The sequence below is a fragment of the Pezoporus occidentalis genome, unplaced genomic scaffold, assembly GCF_034315485.1.
Source record: "Pezoporus occidentalis ecotype Australia unplaced genomic scaffold, CSIRO_AGI_Poc_V1 ctg50, whole genome shotgun sequence".
NCBI lineage: Eukaryota > Metazoa > Chordata > Aves > Psittaciformes > Psittacidae > Pezoporus > Pezoporus occidentalis.
Window position 1 is genome coordinate 591,816 of NW_026915836.1, and position 23,185 is coordinate 615,000.

General features: G+C 37.3%; 1 protein-coding gene across 4 annotated transcripts in view; it reads left to right on the top strand.

Moving 5' to 3' along the window:
- Nucleotides 1–23,185, top strand: part of CAMKMT (calmodulin-lysine N-methyltransferase) — a 208,922-nt gene that overhangs the window by 180,422 nt on the left and 5,315 nt on the right. For 2 of the 4 annotated variants that reach the window (XM_062636993.1, XM_062636994.1), the window contains exons 8-10: nucleotides 8,709–8,783; nucleotides 15,730–15,793; nucleotides 21,942–22,073. In XM_062636993.1, the coding sequence (XP_062492977.1) occupies nucleotides 8,709–8,783; nucleotides 15,730–15,793; nucleotides 21,942–22,073 (271 nt within the window). Of the gene's footprint in view, nucleotides 1–8,708; nucleotides 8,784–15,729; nucleotides 15,794–16,712; nucleotides 16,766–21,941; nucleotides 22,074–23,185 lie in introns of those variants that run through there. The other 2 variants (XM_062636995.1, XM_062636996.1) reach the window with 2 other exon arrangements.

The window sequence follows — 23,185 nt, forward strand, 5'->3', positions numbered from 1 at the left end:
ATAATCTTTTTTTTACCATTTGGTCATACTAGCTGACTTTCATGAACTTCCAAGCCTGTCCTATTTGTGTATTTCACCCAGTTATGTTGACTTAATAGAGATGCAATTTATTTTAAGTTGCACTGTAGCTTCATCTGCCTTCTTTATGCGACCACATAAGAATATATAAAAAAAAAACCTTGAAAAGATAGCAAGCTTTGTAGGGGAAATTCTAGGTGTTTGAGAGAATAGAGAGAAAAGCTAGGTGCTAGCTGAAAGCATAGCGTTGAGTTATTTTTAGTACATCTTGATCAAATCCTTGGCTATCTTATTATGGTCTCTTCTTAGCTTAAAAAACCCTGCTTTTGGTAAAACTGTTCTTGTACTCTCTTGGACTGGACAGAAAGACTAGCCAACTTTTGCACTGTGTTCTGGTTCATGTTGTTACCATTGAATCTTTATCTACCCTTCCTTGTCTGCCTTGGCTCTACCTTAATAGGCAGTCATTGAGCACCTTTTGCACACTTTCTTGTTTACGGGCGCTGTTGCCTAATCTTTGCCACAGACATAGGAAAGTTGGAACAAACTTTAAATTTTGACAAAATGATGCTCATAGTGTTATCTTTGTTTAAGTCATTAATCTTCAATTAATATTCAGTTATTCAAACATTAACCAAGGATACTGAAAATGAGTGGGGTTCACGAAAGAGGCTTAAGAGTGAATCAGGGTCTGGAAATGAGAGAATTAAATAGCTCTGTTTACTTAACTTTTCAAAGAAATGACTTGATTGTGAAGAAATGAATTGATTTTGATCTGAAAGTCTCGTGGGGGAAAAAATATTCTTTAATAGAAGATCACTCTTTAATCTAGCTTACAAGTAGATGTAGAAATTGAAGCTAGACAAATTCAGTCTAGAAAAAAATGAGATTTGACAGAATGATAATACAGTAGAACATTTTCCATGGGAAGTGATAGCTTCTTAAGCAGTGAATATGTTTAAATCAGGTTCAATATCTTTCTGAAACGTGTATTAATTTCCTGAGATACATGGGCTTGATACAGAAATTTGAAATCTTGGGTATTTATTATGGTCCCTTCTGCCCTCAGAATTTAAGCACTTGTGAATTACATCTTTTCTGCTCTTTCTCATTTTTCCTCCAGTCCAGTCCTTCTGGACCCACCTGGTTTGCTTCACATTCTTTGGTTTTTCTTCTTGTTCCCTTGATTATCCTCCCCACATTCATGGATAGACTACTTTCCACAGGGCAAAAAACTGCCTTCTTTTCCTTCATGAAACAAACTTTTACATAGCTTTCATTCACTGATCCTACCAGTAAGATTTGCCACATGGGCTTACGCTGTCTTGCATTTTGAAATTATGTCTTTTTTTTCTTTTAACTGTATCAGTCTGAATTAGAATGTAAGAACCACCCATTTTGTGTGTAATGAACTACATGGACCTCGCTAAAAACACTAGTCAGTCTCCTAAATAAAAACTGAATTAGAATGTAGATTCTAATTGATGTAGAGGAGGGATGTGAACAGGCACATTTACAAACACCAGTGGTATTTTTTTATTAATAACATTTTTATACAAGATACTCTCGCTGAATGTGCTGAATGTTGGGCTGTGATGTGTCTACAAAATGCAAAACTTTATTCGGCAACAGTTGTATTTACATGCAGTGTATTTATTATGTCCCAAAAATTTAGCAGCTTTTGGTAAGCAACAAATGTGTAAGTGTTAGAACTTTTAGAAGTGTTAGAATTTTTGAAGACAAAACTGTAATGTTCCCATCTGAATTTTAGCAAAATACATTTTACAGAATAAGAGAGAAAATATGTTCTCGGAATAAGGAATAAAGGAAACATGAAACTTTATCAGACACTTTTAGAAAGGAAATTTTAGGCAGGAAAACCTAGGTAGAATCATAGAATCATAAAATATCTCAAGTTAAAAGGGACCAATAGTTGGTTTTGGTAATTTTTTTTTCTTTTTCATTACCACATTAATGTGATGAGGTTTCATCATGAATTGTTGTACCAAGCATTGTAGAAGCACAGAGCAAAAAGGCAGTTTCTGTTAAGAGTCTACAGTCAGAGACTAGAGATAGATATGGTGAGGAAGGACAATGAGGATAACTGTAGTTGACATGAGAGACAGAGTTGGAGGCACAAGAGCAGCCTAGCCTCTTTTCAGTTTTTGTAGATGCTATTTTAATGTAGTTTCAAGGATAACGGAGCAGGTTTGTGAATGTTCATGGATAACACCATGGAAGAAAATCTTAAAGCTGCTTGCTTGAAAAGTGGAAGGTGTAGGTAGGCTTATTAAAGAATGGACTTGCCCTTTCAATATTGAACGAGAGAATAAAAATATGGAAGTAAACTCTTGTGAAGCATTTGGAAAAGACGACTTACAACTTACCTGGAGGAGTACAAAGAGGTGACAAGATCAGAGTTGTAGGCAAGAAAAACAATCTTTACAGCAGCCTACTGAACAAATATTAATAGGGCAAGACTGCATTTTCTTGAGTCTAAGTCTCTTTTCTAAGAGCAGAGAGAATAATATTGTGATGTTAAGATAGAAGTGATGAGGACATGGTCAAGAGTTTAAGTTGAGTGGCTAGATAAGAAACTTCTTAGAGATGCTATGCAGAGTGAATAAGCAAAATCTGAAAAGAGCTGAGATATGCAAATATAGAGGGATGTCTGAGCTAGGTCTAGATTACAGACTAGAATTAATCGTTATGTGCAAAGGGATCAAGAAAAGGATGTAACAACAATGCCTTGTTGTACTTTAGAGGTGGTAAGTTTCTCACTCACTGGGGCTGTGAAAAACAGAGAGTTGTGAGTGGATACACAGTATGAAGTCCAAAAATGAGTAGCTGGGTTTAGCTTCTATGGATGACATAGCCCAGAAGTAAAATTCAGAGGGAGAGGTTGAGGTGGAACGTTGTGAAATTATCGGAAATGTGGGAAATGTCTGAAGATAATCTTTAGAAGAGCACGTTGAAAAAATAAAAACCAGTAAGAGACAATTTAATAACCCAGACAGGAAATAGTGGAATTAAAAATTCTAATGAATAGCAAGATTTTACTTTGCTGAAGAGACAAGGATCCAGAAGAATGAGTATAAAGTGCAGATTCTGAGCAGCAGAGTTTAACAAAGATAAATGATGTGGAAGTTGCCAGAATCTGCAAGAAGATTGTTAGAAGGAAATGCCCATCAGCAATTGTAAGTATCACGTTCAAACTGCTTAAAAGTCTGAGAGGAAAGGGAGCATGTTTGATGCTGCATACCTTGTGGTTGAAAACTTAACCTTGGTTAAGGTATGCACTTGTAGGGAATGAGATAATGGATAAGAATACAAAGTAAAGTGAAGTAATAAAGGTAAAAAAGGCAGAGGTGAAAGAAGGGGGAGAAATAAGAGCAACCTAATGAGAATATAGTGAGAAAGATGGGGAAATTATAGTAGGCAAATGTGCAAGACTCTTCAGAGAAGCTGTAATGATAGGTGTACATATTGCCTCTTTCGCTAGATTAAAATCCATCTTCTTGATCTTTATACAAAACTAAGGAATCTCAAACAAAGATCAAGGTGTGGCGAAACATCCCGATGATGCCTTTTGTTAATGTGTTAATGAACTTGCTTGGTTAATGTCATAGAAAAAGTCATATAAACCCCCAGACAAAATCTTCTACCTGAACCTGTATGCTTACCAATGATAATGCTTTTCAAAGAATGAAGCCTAAATTAAAATATGAAAAGAAGAGGTGGGTAGATGGGGGTTCTTGGTAGCTGTTCATCTGCTAAGTGGGACAAATCTTTTTATCTTTATTGAAACTATTAATACATCTTGAAGCAAGTAAAGCTTTAGTGTCTTTTGTCCTTCCTCCTAATTCTGATTTTTTGTCTTTATCTGCACAACTGCTTTTCCACTAAGTTGAGAGCTGCTCTAGCCTGTGCCATTCATCACAAGAACATCTCAGAGGGACTTGGAACTGTTTCAAGTTTTAACAATCAGAGTCTTAACCTGTTTTTTTTTCTCATGTAAGTTACCTGCCTAGGCACACTGGGAAGACAAACACTGAATAACAGAAGTTGAATAATAATAGTAATGAGGAATTTTGCGTGAGAAATAAAAACCTGGTAAAATCAAGTCTTTTGTTGTAGATTGCTGAGATATTTTACCAGTGTAAGAAAGAGTGTCGACATTTGTCAGGCTATCCTCCATAAATCAGAATGTACAGGGGAAGTGCAGCCTTGGCTGCCATAACTATCCCTGCAACATTTGCTATTTTGTTATGCTTTTTTTCCTTTTGAAATATGAGGGGCTATTTGGGGGTATATTGGTAGTACTTAAAGTCTCTGTTTTCTTAGTTGATCTTTTTGTTCATTTATTAGTATAACACTTTTTATCTTGACCTAATCACATTTTCTGGCTTGCTTCTCTAAAATATAAATTGGGGAGGAGGAAAGGGAGGAAATTGATTGTGTTGTTTGGTGGTTTTGGTGGTTTGACTTTTTCTAATGAATTTCTTGCTTTAGAATACTGTAGAATACTTTAGAATACTTTTACATTGGATATAAGGAAGAAGTTCTTTACTCTTAGGGTGGTGAGGCACTGGAATGGGTTGCCCAGGGAAGTTGTGAATGCTCCATCCTTGGCTGTATTCAAGGCCAGGTAGGACAGAGCTTTGGGTGACATGGTTTAGTGTGAGATGTCCCTGCCCATGGCAGGGCGGTTGGAACTAGGTGATCTTAAGGTCCTTTCCAACCCTAACTATTCTATGATTCTGTGATTCTAAGATACAGCCTAGGAAACTAAAGTGTCAGTACTTATTTTCTCAGACTATTTTGGTAGTGTGCTTTATCCCTGACCTGGAAAAGCCACCTCTGCAGGTGAGAGGATAGTTCATTTTCCATAGCTCATTCAGTCCTTGTCCTTTTTGCTAGGACTACCATCAAGACTGCTAATTGTAGTAATAGATTTGTGACGTGGGTACTTTTCTTCTGAAAACTGATCAAATGCATTTGATACAGGCCATAAAGCAGCCATTAGCAGGTACCAGGTTTCAGCCACCATCAGTTCGACCTCAGCTGTAGCTGAACAGTGCAGTAGTGGTTTTCCTTCACATCCTATTTATTTTTATAGCGTTCCTGTTGTAGCCAAGAAAAGCTCCCAGTCTGTTTTATAATTCCAGTGGGTTCAAACCCTTTTCTGCTGAAGCTGAGTTACTTGTTTTCGATTTCAAGAAACTAAACCTGCATGAGTTAAATAAGCCAGCACGAAATAATGCCAAGAGTGGGCTTTACACAGACTGAAATATGTTTGGTTTGTGTTTGGTTTTGGTTTGTGTTTTTTTTTACAAAAAAAAAAAAACATTGATGCTGTGGGTTGGACAGAAATACAGAATCAAACACATCTTTCAAATTTACAAATTTATTTCAGCTCTTAATACTGTAGCATCTTCAAAAGAAAGGTTTTAAAGTATTACGTATTTAAAACTTAGTTTGCTGGAAGAAAAGTGGCTTTTAAAAACTGATTTAGCATCACTGGAAAGGGAATAAGAGGAAAATATTAATAAGACTTGCATTTTTTTTCATGTTGGCACTCAACATCATACTTAGTGATTTAAAGACTTTGTGGAATGGTATTTTTACACTTACGGCTATTTTTTTTAAGGAAACTTCATAAAGACTGAGGTTTTCAGACTTCGGTTGCTAACACTTTCCTGGGTTTCCTAGCAGTGCTTTACTTTAAATGGAAATGCAATCAGCCTTTACTTCATGGTGCCTTCGATATTTCTTTCAGGTCTGACCACTAAAGTCCAAGAGTCACGTCCTCAATAATCCCTGAAAAAAATACTGTTTCTCACCCCTTTATTACGAATAGATATATGCATTTAGGTACACATACAGATGTCTTTACCTTTCTCAGAGTTGTTTTGCAGTATCAGTGGATTTTTCTGTCTTTCACACTCAGGAATTGTGTTTGGATTACAAGAATTGGTATGGGTAGTTGATGGTATTTATATACTTGCTGACTCTGATTCACTGCTTTCATTAGCACTAGAATTCAAAATAGCAGATTCTGACATCAGTGTCAATGATGTAATAATGCTGATTCTAAGCAGGTCATTTCTGATTCCCTGATACGCAGGGGCATGCCTCCTTTACCCGTGCAGGTGCAGGTGCAGATGTTTGGTTGCACCTCATGCCAATTTGTGGAAGCATCAAATGGGTAATTGTGTAGCTATGGTAGCCCAGAGTGAGCCAGCGAAACAGTTTTGGAGGTTGCAGCCAGTACTGAGTTTCACGTACCCTGGATGCACTTCCCTTACTAGTCATGCTTGCACTCGGCTAAAGATAGCATGGATAAATATATGCAGCTTGTAGTTGCATCTCTCCCACCAGTGTGCAGACATCCTGAGCGAGATCAGAGTCCTGTTGGTATTTGTTTTATGGAAATTATCTTTAGTTTACATGGTTATTTCAACAGAGGGATAAAGATTTTCCTGTACCTTTTGAAAATACATGGCTAAGTTGATTTTGAAGATCTTGTGTGTAAATTTATTATTGGCCTTGCTTAATTACCATGCCTTCAGGGATGCAACTCTACTGAAGCTAGAGACCAAGAGTAGCCCTGGTGCTAGATCAGGAAAATGGAGGAAGACTGGCTTATGGGCCCCTTAGATCACTTCTTCCAACAGCACAAATGCCAGTCACGTTTCACCACTGCTCATGCTCCTGGCAACTCTTCAGTTCCATATTTTGCTCAGCTTTATGGTTTCTGAGCTTTTACCTACCCACACAAACTTCTTTGTGCCTGCAGTAGGTGTGCACAGAAAATGCTGGGTTTTGGATGCTTAGCAGGAATCTGACAGTAACATGAGAGAGGTGGGTTTTTTCTCCATGAGGAGGCACCTGTGCTGCTTTCCAAACTCGGTGTGTGTAGTAAATATATGGGTTAAAAAAATCGTAATTCAAATCCCTATAGTGGTACTGATCAGATCTCTGTTTCTGTAGCAATGAGAACCAAAGGTGGCCATTTAAGGCTCACAGTTCATCTACCAATTTCCAGTTCTGCTTCAGGATTCTTAAAGTATTAGAGTGCGTGCTTTAAACCCACAAAACTTACCTTTACCTAATTTTCACCATTCTAACCTAAGTTTCCACGGAAACAGGGTTGAAAAAGCTGCTGGTAGCCAGCAGGCAGTCAGCAGCCGAGAGTGAGAACTCTCCTTTGTCACTTTCCACTACTAGATGCCTGCTGCGTGCCAGTATGCAAAGCTACCTAGGCTTCTAAAATCTGGATTACTTTCAATTTGAGGGGGAAAAATTAAATTAATCTACTCCTTTCTCTCTTTGGATTGTGTCCGTAAATTCCAGGAGGGCAAACGGGCTAATGAGTCCTGATCTGTTCAGTAATACTGAGCCCCACATAATCAACGCTTTCCCAACTTAACTGGGCCTCTCCTTTCATAATTTCCATGTTTTAAGAGCATTCTCTCTCAAATTTCATGTCTGTGCACATGTAAACACATACTGTGGTACCATAACTATATCTATCTGCATATTCAAGCCTTTTTTTGCATGTAGTATAGTCTCTGTATAAAATTTCCTGTTTTCCTGTATACTTAGGGAACATTTCTGAATGAACACATTATAACTGATCCTCAGTTAAATATTAGGAGTAGGATGTGAATGGAGATGGCTTTTAACCAGAAGTAGATTATAGCTGCAGGAAGACTAAAGGGTCTGTTTGGTCAAGACTCGTACAAAACTGAGATAAGCATGCACAACCTGACAAGATCAGATTAGACCCTTCCCCCACAAGTACTTTTCCCATAAATATTTATCTACTTTCTATTATAAATAACCAGGAAATGAAAAAGAAGGATAGATCCCTTTTTTTCTTTCTTTTTTTAATATCCTAAAAATAGAAATGCAGCTTTAAATCTTCATAGAATAATAATATTTCAAGTATGTACAAGTTCCAGTGCTAGTTACTGGGTTTTAAATGGTAGCAAAGTACTGAAATTCCTCATGGCAACTATGTAAATCAGCAGCATTTATAAACAAAGAACTTTGTACATATGTGCATTTTTGCCTAGTATTGGGTACCTAAGAATTAAATAACTTGCCACCTATGAGAGAATAGGTGTTGACAGAGTCAGCACTGCTGTATTTTTACGCTTGCTTGAGGCAACGTAGCTGGCATTGAAGTTAAGCTTGGCATTTTTTCACCCTCTCCCCCCTCCCTCCAGCCCAAGTGAATGCTCACTTCATCAATGAGAAACACAACTGACTTGCCTGCCAGATGCAACAGAGATCCATGAATTCACATCTACCCTGTAAATTTGTGTTTCATTCAGGTTGTCGAGACTTTGACTTCACTCCCTCGTGCAGTGGTGTTAAGGGGTGAAAATCTGAAGCCATACATGTGTCACTAATTCATAACTGTCTGTTGGTGATTCACTCATCAGACACTGTGGATTGCCTTTCTGCTACAATAAAAAACAGCTCTTTAGCTTTAAAATTTAAAACCTTAAAAATGTACAGAATAATATTTTTGCATTCATCTTTGAAAGTAATGAGCATGTACTTTTTAAAACACTTGTGTCGCATAAGAATAATATTAATACTTTAAAAATCTCAAGATGAAAAATGTAAGTCCTTTTTTCTTTCCTTTTTTTTTTTTTTTAATCTTTTTTTTCCTCTAGCATTTTACGATGGGATAATGAGACAGATGTCTCTCAACTGGAAGGACATTTTGACATTGTTATGTGTGCTGACTGGTAAGTACATAAAAATCATAAAACTCATGTTAGAAAAATAGCTTTGCTGGAGTAATTGTGCTGTGCTGCTTGCTGATGGCTAAGCAAAGTCAACAAATGAAGCACAAAGCCACCTTAACCTCAACAAATTAATATTCATCTCCATGTGACAGTTATAAGGTAGTCTTCTATCACACAGTAACTTCTACCACATTATTTCCCAAAGATTGATTTTGAGAAGCATTTCCATTTTCTGGAATTGCCTCTGTTTCATGCTTGACGTATCAGTAAATGGACGACTTAGGCAAATTGCAAATAATTATGGCTCAGTGAGGAACAGTCTGGAGAAAAGGGAGTTTATCAACACAAACAGCTCAATTAGCTTACTTCTTAGGAAAGATCTGACTATTGATATAAGGGGATATGGTTTTTGCTCCCTGGAAAATCTTTCCAAGGGAAAAAGAGATTTTCATAACCCTTTTTTCCCCTATCATATTCTATTTCTTAAATAAATTTGACAGCAATATTTGTAGACATAGGCTTTATGCTATTTGCACAGGCACGTGGTAATTGTAAGAGAATTCTGAATGGAAAAATAAGGGTACAGCACTTAATTCATGAAAAGGTAGATAGATCCATGTTGCAATATGCTGTATTGTTTAATGATTTATGCACATGGATTTGATTATTGACACAGCCCTTTTTGGATGCTGGATTTGCAGAATCGTGCCGTGCTGTATTTGCTGCATGCCAACTTTAAAAAGGGTACCTTCTTAATCGTTTGTGTTACAGAAATGGAGACTGTGTAAAAAGAGATCTGCAAATTTTATTTAAAAGAGTCGATATTTTTCAATGAATCTCTCTCTCCTTCACGCACATTTGCTCCTGATCCATTAAATGTCCAAACCAGTAAAAGCTGTTTGTGTTTTGTTGCACGTAACTGCTGTGAGAAACCGAACCCTGACAAAAACAGAGACTTCCTCGCACAGCTCGGTTCAGCAGATTTCTGCACCTTACTAAGAAATAGTTAAAGGAAAAAGGCAAAGGAAATACGAAGCTGTATATTGTCTTTTTAAACAATGTGCTTTTTAAGTGGCTTCTGCTAAAATATTCCTCTAAAGCTTTTTTTTTTCCTTTGATATTTTGCTATTTAAGTGAACAATTCAGATTTCAGGAAAGTTACTGGTTTTGTATGGCACAGGAGAAGGTGTGTTTAGTCATCTTTTTTTCCCCTTTTTCTAATACCTGTTTTGTTGACAGAATGCAACAGTGCTTCGTTTCTCTTAGCATTTGATTTCAGAAAAGTTCTTTGTTCCCAAAAAGGGCAGAGAAGGGTTTCTAACTAATCGCTGATAATGTGCCCCAGAGATGCATCATCTGATTAAAATAAGGAGCTAAACAACACCATATGATTTCAGCAAGTAATTTAGTAAATGCCTTCCTCACCAAATATTAGAATGGATACTCCAGGTTTCATTGCACAGATGAAGTTAATGCTGGACAGGATTAGATCAGATTAAGTATGAAAGTCACATCAGAGTGCTGGCGGACATGAGCAGGAGGGCAGCAGTCTTCTCGGAGGCTTAGACAAGGCTCACATATGGATGTTCTCCAGATTATGTGGGTGAAGCAAGGTCTTGCCAAGAGATTTAGAGTTAAATTTGTTCTTCACACAAATATCAAAACAACCTGGCTGTGCCATCTCTTGTATTCTTGATACTCACACCATGTCATCCTATTTGTGCTGGGAGTACAGCAGAGTGGAGCAAGACTTAAGTTGAGTTTTTTTTCAGTCATATTCCTGCCTAATAGTCCTCACAGTCTGTTTGGAAATAGTGTAGTTTCCTTGGGAAACAAAGAATCAAACATGACAGGTAAAATACATAATGCATTTTCAATCCCTGTATTTTGTACATTTATTTTGAAGCACTTAAGATGCAGGTAAGCGTATAAATATTTATAGATTTCTAAAAAATAAATAGAAATGTGCAGGTTAAAGTGCATCACAAATTGTCCCTATTTTCTTACCACAAGTGCCCATATATATAGTTTAATAAGCATGAAAATCCCTTCATTGTTTGTTTCTTTTAGAAATCATTCTTTTAATTATGGACACTGGGGGTTCTGGTACATGAAAAGGCTGGGGGGGGGGGGGGAGGAGAGGAAATGTTCCATGCTTTATCAAACTTGAATCTTCCTTGCATTTTCATGTATTTCTCGTCTGAGATACAGATTTGGTTTGAGAACTGTTGGCAGGATTTTTACTTTCTGAAATTTTTGGGCTGCTATTGAAAAGGGGGAAAAAAAAAAAAGAAAAATCTCTCTTTTCTTCTAGCTCCTCAGCTGAAACCTGAAGTATGCAGTGATAAAAGCAGATAGAATAGATTGCATTCAGTTTAACACCATCATATAGCTCATTGTCAGTCAATAAAATCTGAGATTAGAGAACTAGAAAGCAAAAAAAAAAATCTGAGTTCAAATATTAGGTACATGGATAAATTTTCATTGAAGTATTTCCAGCAAGGGTGATATTGTCTGATTCTCTGCATAGCTAACCAGTAGTACTGCTTGATCCCATTTACATGAAAACAAGCTCTATTCATAAACATATTCCAAATCCACATGGAGGTTCAAGTAAAAATGTGCATGATTACAACTAGCAGCAATATGTTTATATTCATGTATTTACCATCAGACTTTCCTAAAGCTTGTGTGCAGGAGTGGAAAATAAGTTATTTCCCAGAACAGACAGTCTATTAGTTAACAGTTAAATTTAGTAGCTCAACTAGATTATAAAATAAATAAGAGGCAAACTGTGAAAGCTGGTCATTATTTAACCATTCAGGATTTTGACAATAAAAATAGTTTCATGGTTCAGCAGTTCCGAAATAACTTGTAAAATGTCAACAATGAGATAAAAATAAGAGGAAAAAAAAAGTCATCTTGGTGAGGCTACACCTGGAAGAAGGATACACTGGAAAAAAAAACACCAAAATAATGGAACTTTATAAAGTATATCCAGCAACCTCATGTTTTTGAGGGGCAATTTTAAGGCCAGGTGAGGGCTGCTAGGATTTTAGACTTTCGTTTGCCCTACACTTGTGGATATAAAGTCATGCAGGTGCTGGAATTGTAAGAGTGAGTGTGAATAGAGGGGGAGACATAACATGTGCCTGGCATGGACTGGCCACAAACAAGACTCTTCCAAAGCTCTTGAGAACCTCAGATTTCTGATTATTTAAAAGGAAGTGTATATCCTTTATTACAAAACATGTTGCTGAAATTTTTAATCCAGGGAGCTTGAAGGCCAGGAGGGCTGAGCCAATAGAAAACCCTTTGTCTTTCGCTCTCTTGTGGAAAATATTTTCACAAATAATTTTAATGTCGAGACAGTGTAAGGTCTAGATCCCCATATCATTTTGGAAATGCGGAATATCCCCTTCTACTTAGACCGATTGTATTCTTAAAGTTTGGCACATGCATCAGTATTTGCGCAGTGAAGACCAGGGGGGACTATCCCATGTTACTTTCCTTTTTTTGCTGAAATCATGAGGAATCATGGACTCACCAGGAATGCAGAACTGAACTAAAAGTATTCTTTGACTAGCTTAAAACCTGTCAATTTCATCTTGGTTAGTGCATTTCTTTTCATATAAGGAATTTTTTTTTGGCAGGAACACAGATCTCTGTCCTTCTTCAGTTTAAATTCATTACTCGTGTTAAGCCTGATTTCTTGCACACACTTTCAAGTACATTGGAATATGAGGACATGGAAGCAAGGGTTTTTTTCAGTTTATGTCAGCCATGCGGTTGAAGGCGAACAGAAAGATAAATGGCTGTGTTCAGTAGGCACTATGTATAAATATAGTCATGTCTGAAGAACACCTGTAAACTAAACTCTTACCAGTTGCAGAACATGCAAAAAGAGAAATAAGTTCACATCGTAGCCTATAAAATATATGCCTCTTACTGCAAGGGACAAGATGAAAGGGTATCAGCATGAAGCAAACTGAGAATCTACTGGGTTTGGTTTATTTTAATTTGTTTGCTTGTGGCTGACTCTTACTTCTGTACCGTTTTGATATCAACTTTCATATTGGTTTTAGTAGTAATCTAAAATTACTGCCTGCCTGTTCATTCATATTTCGCAGGTTAAGAGCACTGCCTAAACAAGGTCTGAATCCTCAACTGTGTTCTTGCCTCTCTACTGCTGTGATCCACATTTCCTTCTGACCCAAGAAAACCTTGCTGTTCCTCTCCTGAGCTACTGCTTTCACAGTGTCCTTACTACATAAACATGAGACATTACCACTAAAGTAATGGCGAGCTAAGCCAAATTTGAACTGAGGTGTGAGAACTGAATGTAAACGATTTAGAACACTACATTATTTAATTTCTCTAAGCTGGTGTGAGCTTTAAAGGGTTCTCTCGGGTACATTTTCAGTACGCTCTGGTAGTATTTAGTCATACAAATTCTATTGCTAAGAGAAATTGTGTGACTAAATCGCCTTGCATGGTCCAGATCCTGTGCTGGGCACAGATTATCTGACACCTTCTTAAAGATTTTCCTCATCCAAGGCATCCTTTGACTCAGAGGGAGGATGGAGATATTCCCTGGAGTCACTGCATTGCATTAACATTGCTTCCAGCCTTCTGTGCTCCCTCTGGTCACAGTATGTGGCTCACAGACCAACAGACTGAAAATCGCAATATTGGAGATGATTTTAATTGAAGTAGGTCCTGTTTCCAGGTTCAGGCTTTTCGGATGGCAGGGACAATTCGGGAGCAGACCCAGGGCAACCGTCCCAGGTTATCTGGATTTCCTAAGCTGAAAGGGCTAAGAGTTAACCTCCCATAGCACCAAAATTTCAATTGGGGTTGGACAGAAAAGGTATTATTGAAGTTGTCTAATGTAGCAGGTCATGTAACCATTTGAACTTCTCAGACACTCAGTTTCTGCTGAACAAAGGCCTGTAGTTCCCTCATTATAAAGGAACAAGATTGGTGGCAGCAGTTGTGCTCCTATCTCATTGTAAAAGGAGAGAATGGTATGCAGCTCCATTAAAAAGGAATTTAGCTCTGGTAAGCTGCCCCAAAATCATGTTTTCACTACACTGCTTTCAGAAATCAAAAATATCATTGATGCATTTTTCATTTTCAGTGTACTTCTGTCTACAAAGGATCTCAGCCACCCCTAAATGTGTGCATGTTTGCAGTGTTTTATGTTGAAGAAAATTAATAATTTCCTGTGATTCTTTTGGGAGACGACTCATGCACCATATTCCACCTCTTCTGCAGGGCGCTAAGTTCATGGTGAAGTGGTGTCTTGTGCTATCTATCTGAATAGGAATCTACCTGAGGTGAATGTCATTAAAACTCCCAGGAGGTATTAGACCTATCACTTGCTGTTTCAATGAATGAAATTCAAACAAGCATTTTTTCAGTAAGGTTCTTGCAGTAAAATTAATCAAGGCTGAGGGGCAGCCTTCATACCAATTGCTAAAGCTTGCATTTTCCTATGGGCAGGCTATCAGAGAAATTGTAAGCTAGCACTTCAGTATCTTGAGAAGAAATTCAAAAGGTACTACTTTTATATGAAATGTTCTTTAAGAAAAGTGTAGATACCCAGTCTACTGCATCTTCTCAACAATATGAGGTTCTGCTAGATTTTACTGATGAAGTTTGGTCACTGCCAAGTTTCCTGATAGGCTCTTACATAGCTGTTTGATGCTATTATATGTAATATTGTAGTAATGTACTCCTTGGTAGCTCTGGCGTGTCCGTACCTGAATATCCCCACATTCTGTTCTCAGTGACTGGCATGTGATTGCAGACCACTTTTTTCTCTTAGCTGTTTCCATATATTCTTTATATTCTTTAAGAAATTTCAAACCTGGGAAAAAAATTAGCCACATCTCTTCAGAAAGAGATGTTTAAGAATAAAGGAAAGCAAAGTATCATGAAGAATAGACAAAATGCTATGTAGTGTGGATCCCAAGCTTGGCACAGGCTGGGAAGCAGTTTTATTGCAGAGAAGGCATGAAAAAGAATGAAGAAAAAAAAAATCACAGAATTTGTGGCCTGCTTGACAGAGTTTCTCATCTGAATTGCCAATATAAATGCAGCTCATGGTAGTAAGGACTGAAAGGCATCAGTTGCTATCCAATGGTTGTTCACTAACCATTGTAAATGCGCTCTCATCCACAGTAACTACATGTCCACAAATATCTAGTCAAGAGTGATTGGCACCCTGGTTGCCACTATTAGTGTATACATTAAGGTACTGAGGGGCATGAAGAATGAATTATCCCCTCAAATCATGAGGTAATCACACCAAAATAGGGCTGAGCATGTTGGCAACATCACATGGGAAAATTGACTCTGCTGCTGTCCTTGTGAGACCCATGCTGGAGATGAAGGATTTCACTTTTGAGAGGACAGCAGTGTTTGAGGGAGAGAGGAGGTAGGGCCTTGTAAATCTTTACAGTGATAGAGATAGACTTATAAAAAGAACAGTTGTGCATAATAGTTAACAATTAATGCGACAACTGTGAAGTTAAAAGGGAAAAATACTCTTTATAGTTAACACCTGAAATGCAATAGAAAACACTTAAAAAACCTCCACACCCCCACCTTGTATTAAGAAAAAAAACATGTAAAATGTTAACTTTGTCTATTGATCCCGATTTCTGCTATGGTAGTATTTTTCATAGCTAGCATGTGTGATCTGGGATTTTCAGCTATAAATATCTGTTCATGATGATGTTTTAGCTTTGGTTTAGATTATATTTGGTTTCATGTATTTCATAATATTTAGAAGTACCTGAACTGGGCAGAAATGTAGATCACAGTTTTTCTTTTACAGCATTGTGTAAACATATGTAATTAGCCTTGTACTTATCTGCATTAGTATCATTAGTATTGAAAACCCATTTTAATCTGGATTCTCTTCTCTTCTCAATGTCAGTCTCTTTCTGGACCAGTACAGAGCTAGCCTTGTTGATGCAATAAAGAGATTACTCCAGCCCAGTGTAAGTATGTTTCTATTTTCTCCTGAACACTGGCTTCAGAATAATTAGTCTGTGCACAATGATTGAGAGAGTAATGGAATGGCAGGATTAATGTCATGTAATACTTTAATACTTATTATGTCCAACTTCAATTGAGTCTTCTAATCTATCAGATTCTTTCCTAATCATAAACTAGGAAACTTCTTATACTTGGCCTTCTGATAAGGAACACAGTGGGTAGTAAAATAAATGAAACCGCTTCAAAGATAGCGTCAGATTATTTTTATCAAAGCGTTTCTCAAGTAGTTTCCTTTGATAATAATGTCTTCGTATTAAAGTAAAAGTACGATATTGAAAGTTTTTATGTTGGCTTCTGTCATTTGTAATCCCTTCAATTGTAACCTTTGTCATTGTGTATTTATTTATTATGAAAGACTATTTTTTCTTTTCATTTCTGTTTATATAAAATGAGCAAAACCCTTATGCACAGATTGTAGACTAAAACTTTTCTCCTGTGTTTACATTTTTTATGCCTTGGAATATAATAAAATAAAGCTTTTCATAAAATGCTTACATGTTCTACAAGAATGTCATTAAAGAAATATTTTACTGATTTCAATCTATTAAGCTGTTAAATTGAGACCTGCAGGGAAGAAAAATGCTGTCATATGCATATGCTTATAACCAACAAATAATGTTGAATCTGAAAAAAAAAAAAACAATTAAAAAGAAGATATTCAAATAGGAGAAAACATGTGAAGTAATTGCTATAGGTAGGAATTTGAAACAGGAATTTTACCTTTAATGCTTAACATAGAAATCTTCCATTCAGGTAAACTTTCCATTTCAGAGCAAAAGTATTTCATGTTAGCAGTGCATTCTCCAAACTCTGTTTTAAAATTGTATTGTAATTTTGTACAAGAGATTTTCTCTGTAAAAGGCACAGAAGAGCCAAACGTGCAAAGGCTTAAGAAACTGAGTCGTTTTAGCCATGTAAGTAATCCCATTCTTTGCTAAGAGTGATCAGGTTTCTATTCTTGGTTCTATCACAGACTTTCCTGAGTGACCTAAGGCAAGTTACTTAAGACTGAATTATTTTAATGAGCGCTGGGGCAAGGCTGCCAGGAAGACAGGAGAAATGTAGCCACTAAGGAAAAGGTTACCCACATATTGCTTTTATTGGCAGCAAGGGGAGGTTAAGCAGCTCCTGCCCAGGGTGATGCCTTCTGGCTTCCATAATATATCGTCAGTTGTCAGGGTGCAATAATTTTGGGGATGAAAGATAATCAAAGCTGATTCCAGTTTAAAAAAATGTAAAAAGTCCTTTTTTTTGTCAGCCCCTATCAATATCCATACCTGGTTCTTCAGGTAGCCCCATACGCCACTGTACTGATGCCACTTGCCAGTCCTGGGGTGACAGTTGGACTTGATGATCTTAAAGGTCTTTTCCAACCTAGGTGGTGCTAAGGTTCTATGAAAGGATACTGGGGGAGTAGGGGTAGGAGTGTCAGGAGGAAAAGTGTACAAGAGATGCGCCGGTAACTGACCTGCCTTAGAGCCTCTAGAGTGAAAGAATAGCTCTTGGTTGCTTTGTCTTCTGCTTATACCTAATCATGGTCTGGTGGTCTGTTTTGCCAAAACCATGAGTACACAAATACATTTGTGTATGCACACAGACATGCGTTCTTTACCTGGGCTGATTAGCCCAACCAGGGAATTTGATTTAAAAAACATTGACAGTAAGGCAGCTTGAATCTTAAGCAGTGTTTGTAGCTCAAGTTCCCATCTATAGACACTTTAGGAATTGATAACCTGATTTTAAATGAAGACTGACCTGACTTTGTTGCTTTTTAACTCCGGTCAGCTAATTCAGATTCAGAATAAGCCTTTGTTTTTCAGAGCAAATGAACTACAGTCTTTCTGAATGTAGATGGAATGGAGGGAGATGGCTTTTTGTCACCTGCCCTCCTCGTGTGGGTTCCTTCTGATTATTGTGATGAATAGCATAGCCTGTACTTACTTGCTATGCATTTTAGGCTATGATTCCTATTTCTTATCACCAGTGCTAGCTTGGGAAATTGTTGCTCCTTTCCGGTTGCAAAGTTTTGGACCACTGTCCAAACTGTATTTTTTAACTAAAGTAATTTGCCTAATCGTCTTTATGGATGGTTATATGGATGGATAACCGGTCTTGGCATGGCCTTTCAAATTACTGTAACTCATAACTTAGAGGACAGCAAACTATTACTTGAATTGGAAGCTGGGAATATGGACCCAGACACCTTAAAGGAGCTCCCTTGTCCCAAAAGGACGTGTTGAACAGAGATGCCTTCAAGCATATGCTTTCATGGTTTGAAAGACCCAAATATAAGCATATACTTAACTGAGATTCCAAGAGAAGATGCAACCACAAGATAGTTATTATTTTTATTGTTCTAGTTGGCCTGTATAAATCTCAGGTTAACATCAGAGGAAACTTTACTTATGGCCCTATACTTTGGCCTTTAAGGGAAAAATAGTAGTGATCTCATTTGCCAGCTGCAATAATAAAGAATAGTTTAGGAGCATTACTTTATGCCCAATCTAAGTCATAAACTACTTTGATGAAATTCACTCTTCTGCAGGCCTTATTTTGTCTCTAGTTTGGAAGTTACATTTCCTTACTGGAAATGTTTTGCCCAATTGATAGAGGAACAATCTCAAATTGAAGACACATCTAGATTAAGACATCTTTTAAGTGAGCCTAGGATAGAACTGTTCAGGGAAAGTAATAACCAGCAAAATTGAAAGAAAAAGTACAGTAAACAGAAAATTATGGGTATCTTTACAAAACTGTCTTGCAGGGCAAATGCAGAACAGGACATTTATTCTTACTGTTAAGTTAAAAAGAGATTGATTTATCTGCAGTATTTCCTTTTTCATTAAGGGTGTTACCTGTTCCTATTAGAATCATTATGGCACAGAGTGATGTGTTTCAGGTAACTTTTTGTTTTCCTGGAGACAGACCCTGGTTGTTTCAGCCATCTGATTCACAGTATGGCTGCATGAACAGTTGTATTGGCACAGGAAGAGGGGACCAGAAATTCCCACAAGCAGAAATAAGCAGCTCACAGAGTTATTGGGGGCTGCAGTTTCTGTCTGAATTAGTTGTAAATGCAAATGCCACCTGTAAACCGATTCCAAGAATTAGGCACTGAAATCATACACCAAAAAAACTTATCTTCAATGTATGTATTTTATTCCTCTTATAAGCATGCTACTTGACTTGCCAACATTTAGTTGCTTTTTTTTTCTATAGTTAAAATGTACTTGTCATTTCAGTCTCAGAATAAGCAGTTGCTTGTGTATTTTCCTGTTTAGAAACATTTTTAATGAAGGCTTTGATTCTTCTGTGGCCTATCCCAGTGAAGTCAATGCAATGCTATTGAGCCATTATCAGTACCAGCAAATAAGACTGCATTTAATAATGGTTCATGAGTAAACTTAGTCATAGTCATGTCCAACATGTCACATTATTTTGCTGAAGCATTTTAGTGACACTTCAAGCTATTGCAGCTGACATTTTCTTGTGTGTTTTGTTCACAAGTATTTTCCTGACTGAGAAAAAGCTATTTTGAACTTTAAACATCATCCTAATCTGGGAGGCACTTTTGCATTCAGATCAAATGAACCTGGGATAGACTATCAGATGTAGCTCCAGGCCACTGGTCTAGTTGTTTTTATTGTATAGCAACCAACAAATGAAAAACAGTTTAAAACCAGAAACGTGAATGGAGCCCCAGAACAAGTAACAGAATTACAGAGATCAGGCAGTTGACAAGAAAGTGCTTTAAACCCAGAATATGATTGACCAGACCTGACAACAGTACCTCCATGGTGCCTGCCAGTTTTGATGAGATTATTGTAGTGTTAAATCAAGATTTTTGAGGGTTTATGAGCAAACGCAAAATGCTCGGGTGTTTTAGATGCACACTCTAAATTCAATAGGTGAGTGGGTTTTTACACCAACTAAGGAGCTGGACAATAGTAATGGTGTGATGTTTTCCATAAAAGTCCATTCCCCTTTTTTGAAGTTATTTTAAGGTTTTCAGCCTGGTTTAGAGAGATATTTCATACCATATTTATTTCTATTTTACTATATTTCTCTTTCAAATTAAATGTGAAGTCATCTACAGAGTTTATGAGAAGGAATGGCCGCATGGTCTGCTGACTCCAAATGGAAATCTCTAAGGAGGTACTGTTGTACGAGCGTTGCTTCCTCATTGAAGCTGTTGGATCAGTGACCAGTGTAGGACATGCAGCCTCCAGCAGCCTCTGTTCACAAGGTTTAGCCATTCCTGAAGTCCCCATGTGAATCGTGTGGTCAGTAAGGCCTGGGTAGGGAGCACATTTCCCATTGTAGTGCCCTGTCTGTGAAGCTGCCCATGTAGGTGAGGGACTCCAGAGGGGAGTCTCATCCTTCTCATGGCAGGAAAGGTCTCTGCAGAACAACATTCTGGGGAGTGTGGGGTGGCAGCAGGAGGAGGAGGATCCTCAGCTGAAGGCTTCCTTTGCTGCCCACTACTTTCTGATGACATTAAAGCGTGCCAAGGATGTGAGGGAACTGATTGTGAATTTCCTGTGTTTAATGTTTTTCATCCTGAGCTGAGCCTATATTCAGACCTAACATTTACATGAGCAATTCCAGTGCCTTGGGTGGGTGTTTACACCCCTTTGCACCTCATATTTAGCCACAGAATTAAAGTTACAGCTACACAAATCAACAGAAGTCAGTTGCTTTGGATATTGCCCTGTGTCTCCTTTGTGCTTTAATTTCCCATGAGAAAGATGAGGATAACAGTATTTTCCTTTCTCACAGAGGCATTGTGAGAATAAATACGGTGCTGTGGTATTAATGATTGGGGTCTTTTAAGAACACGTTAGTACCATAGATACCAGTGTAGAGTTTTTATTGCTGCCTCGCTGCATGTTGTCTCGGCATATGTGTACATGAGCTGTAACACAGATTTGTTCCCTCTCCTCCTCACTAAGTATCTGTGTCAGCAGTCTGACTTTCCAGAGTTGCTGTTGAAGTTCTCTCTTCTGGTCAGTTTTTCCTGTGGTTGCATTTTCTCAAGCCAAATATTCTTCTACAGCCTCTAATCATTGTGTAACTCCTTCAGGTCCCTGAAAATACCTTTTTTGTCTCTTCGGTTGATTACAGCCCCTCACAAATTAGTCTTAGCTCTCATGAATATAGAAGTTAAGTACAAGAACTCAAGTAAACTTTGTGGCTCCCCTCGGTGTGATACGCTGTTGTTTGGTATTAACCTTTTGTTTACAGCTCTTCAACCAATTTCCATTCCATGTGACAGAACACAGCATTCAGCCAATTAGAATTAATTTTGCAAGTAAGATTTCAAGAGATGCTGTATCACATAGGTTAGGTTTGGGGCTAGTACTTTGCACGGACTGACTAAAATCTGTCATTTCAAGGTACAGGCATTTCTGCTTTCTTAAATGCAGAAGGATGAACAAAAAATTAGCAAATGGACCATAATGTATTGCCTGGGCATCATAAATGGCCTGATTGTCTTGAAAGATCCAGAATTACTATGCAAGAGCATTAAGTCCTGCTTTAAATGCAATTTACCAATTTCAGGTCAAATTTTGCTGGCTGCTCAGGTAGTTTAAAATACCTTCAAAAAAATCAGTTATTAGGTCTGAATTGCTTCCCATTTTGCCTTGTTTTACACTGCTGTAATTCCACTGATAGCAAATGGGGGGTACTCTTCTATGTGGGAGAGTGAAAAAAAGAAATCAGTATTTACAGTCTTTGCATGGTCACGAGCTAACAAATAGATTTTGCATTGAGTGTATGTTTTGTATGCTTTTTCTGTGTTTTGTTTTGGTAATTCATAGCCATCATTATTATATGAAAAGGAGCAGATGTCTGGCAGTTGGCAGTTTTCTAAAGAAAATATTTATTTATTACTTTCTATTTTGCATTTGTTTAATCACAGAAATCTTGCATATTTTGAACAATTATTCATATTACCCCATTTTAGTGTTTAAGCAAGAGAACAATTTCCTTTCTAGCCTGAGTGTATTAAAAGCTTAGTCAGGTGTATGTTATATCTGGTTCCCTTCCAGTTTTAAATATGTATAAATTCTCTTTTTAATGTTCCAGGGAAAAGCAATGGTATTTGCTCCACTCCGAGGGAATACTTTAAACCAGTTTTGCAATCTAGCTGAAAAAGCTGGTTTCTCTATCCAAAGACATGAAAATTATGATGAACACATTTCGAACTTCCACTCCAAGGTTAGTTTTCTGCTTGTGTTAGATAACACTTTAATCCGCATTGCATTTTGAAGAGATCATGGTCCTTTTGGCAGGTAACCTAAATGTTTGATTAAAGTACTCCTTAGGTGTGCTGTTTCTGAACAGCTATTTTTGTATCTGATTATTTTGCGTGGTAGAACCATCCTTTATCTCTGCACGCCTAGAAGAGGTTTGCAGGAGCATCTCCTGTTTACCCTTTTCATTCATGGAAATCTAATTTAGGAGAGTCTTTTCTTGTTTTTGTTAGCTGCGTATAAATATATCTCACTAGCATTTTTAATAAAAGCTTGCAACTTTTAAGTAGGTTAAATACTGAAATGGAGTGAAATAAATAGGAGGTGAATGTCTAATTGTATCATATCGTACCTTAAATCCTTATCTCTGGCTGCTTTATGGCCGGGTCAGTTGGCAGCTTCAAACTGCTAAATCTCATACAGAATTTCACAGTTGTGGGGTTATATGTCAGATCGAGGCGCTACAAGATTTAGGTCAAAAGCACTTATCTGAGCATGATTTCTAAGCTTGCTTACATAAAGCTACTGTTATCAGTCTCCTTTTTTATTATTTATAAGTATAGAGTAATACAGGACATGACGAGGAAGACGCTTCACGGAAAAGTTTTTAGGAATTTCTTATTTTTCTGTGTAGAAGTGCTTATCAAAATCATATTTATTACTTGCAATTCTGAGATCTCTATTTCCTCTATTTCATACCATAACGAAATCCACTGTTGTAGGTCCATATGACCTTAGATATAACCTCTTGCAATTTTCTAAGAATTGCTCTTGGAAAATGCAGACATGTTCAGAACTGAAGTGAAATGCATTTTTTTTTTTCTATTTATCACCACCATGGGATAGAAATCAGATTATGCTAAAAAAAAAACATGCATGGGATTTTGTAAGGAACAAATTTATATTTTATTGTGTAATTTTATATTCAATAAAGACTCCCATTAGAGCTATCTAGACGTGTACATAAAAATCACTTAATTTCATTGCTCAGGTGAGTCTGAATCTGGTCACACTAAAACCAAATAAATTTTCAGTCATTGTTCATCTACCACCTTGACTTTGAATCACATAAAATGA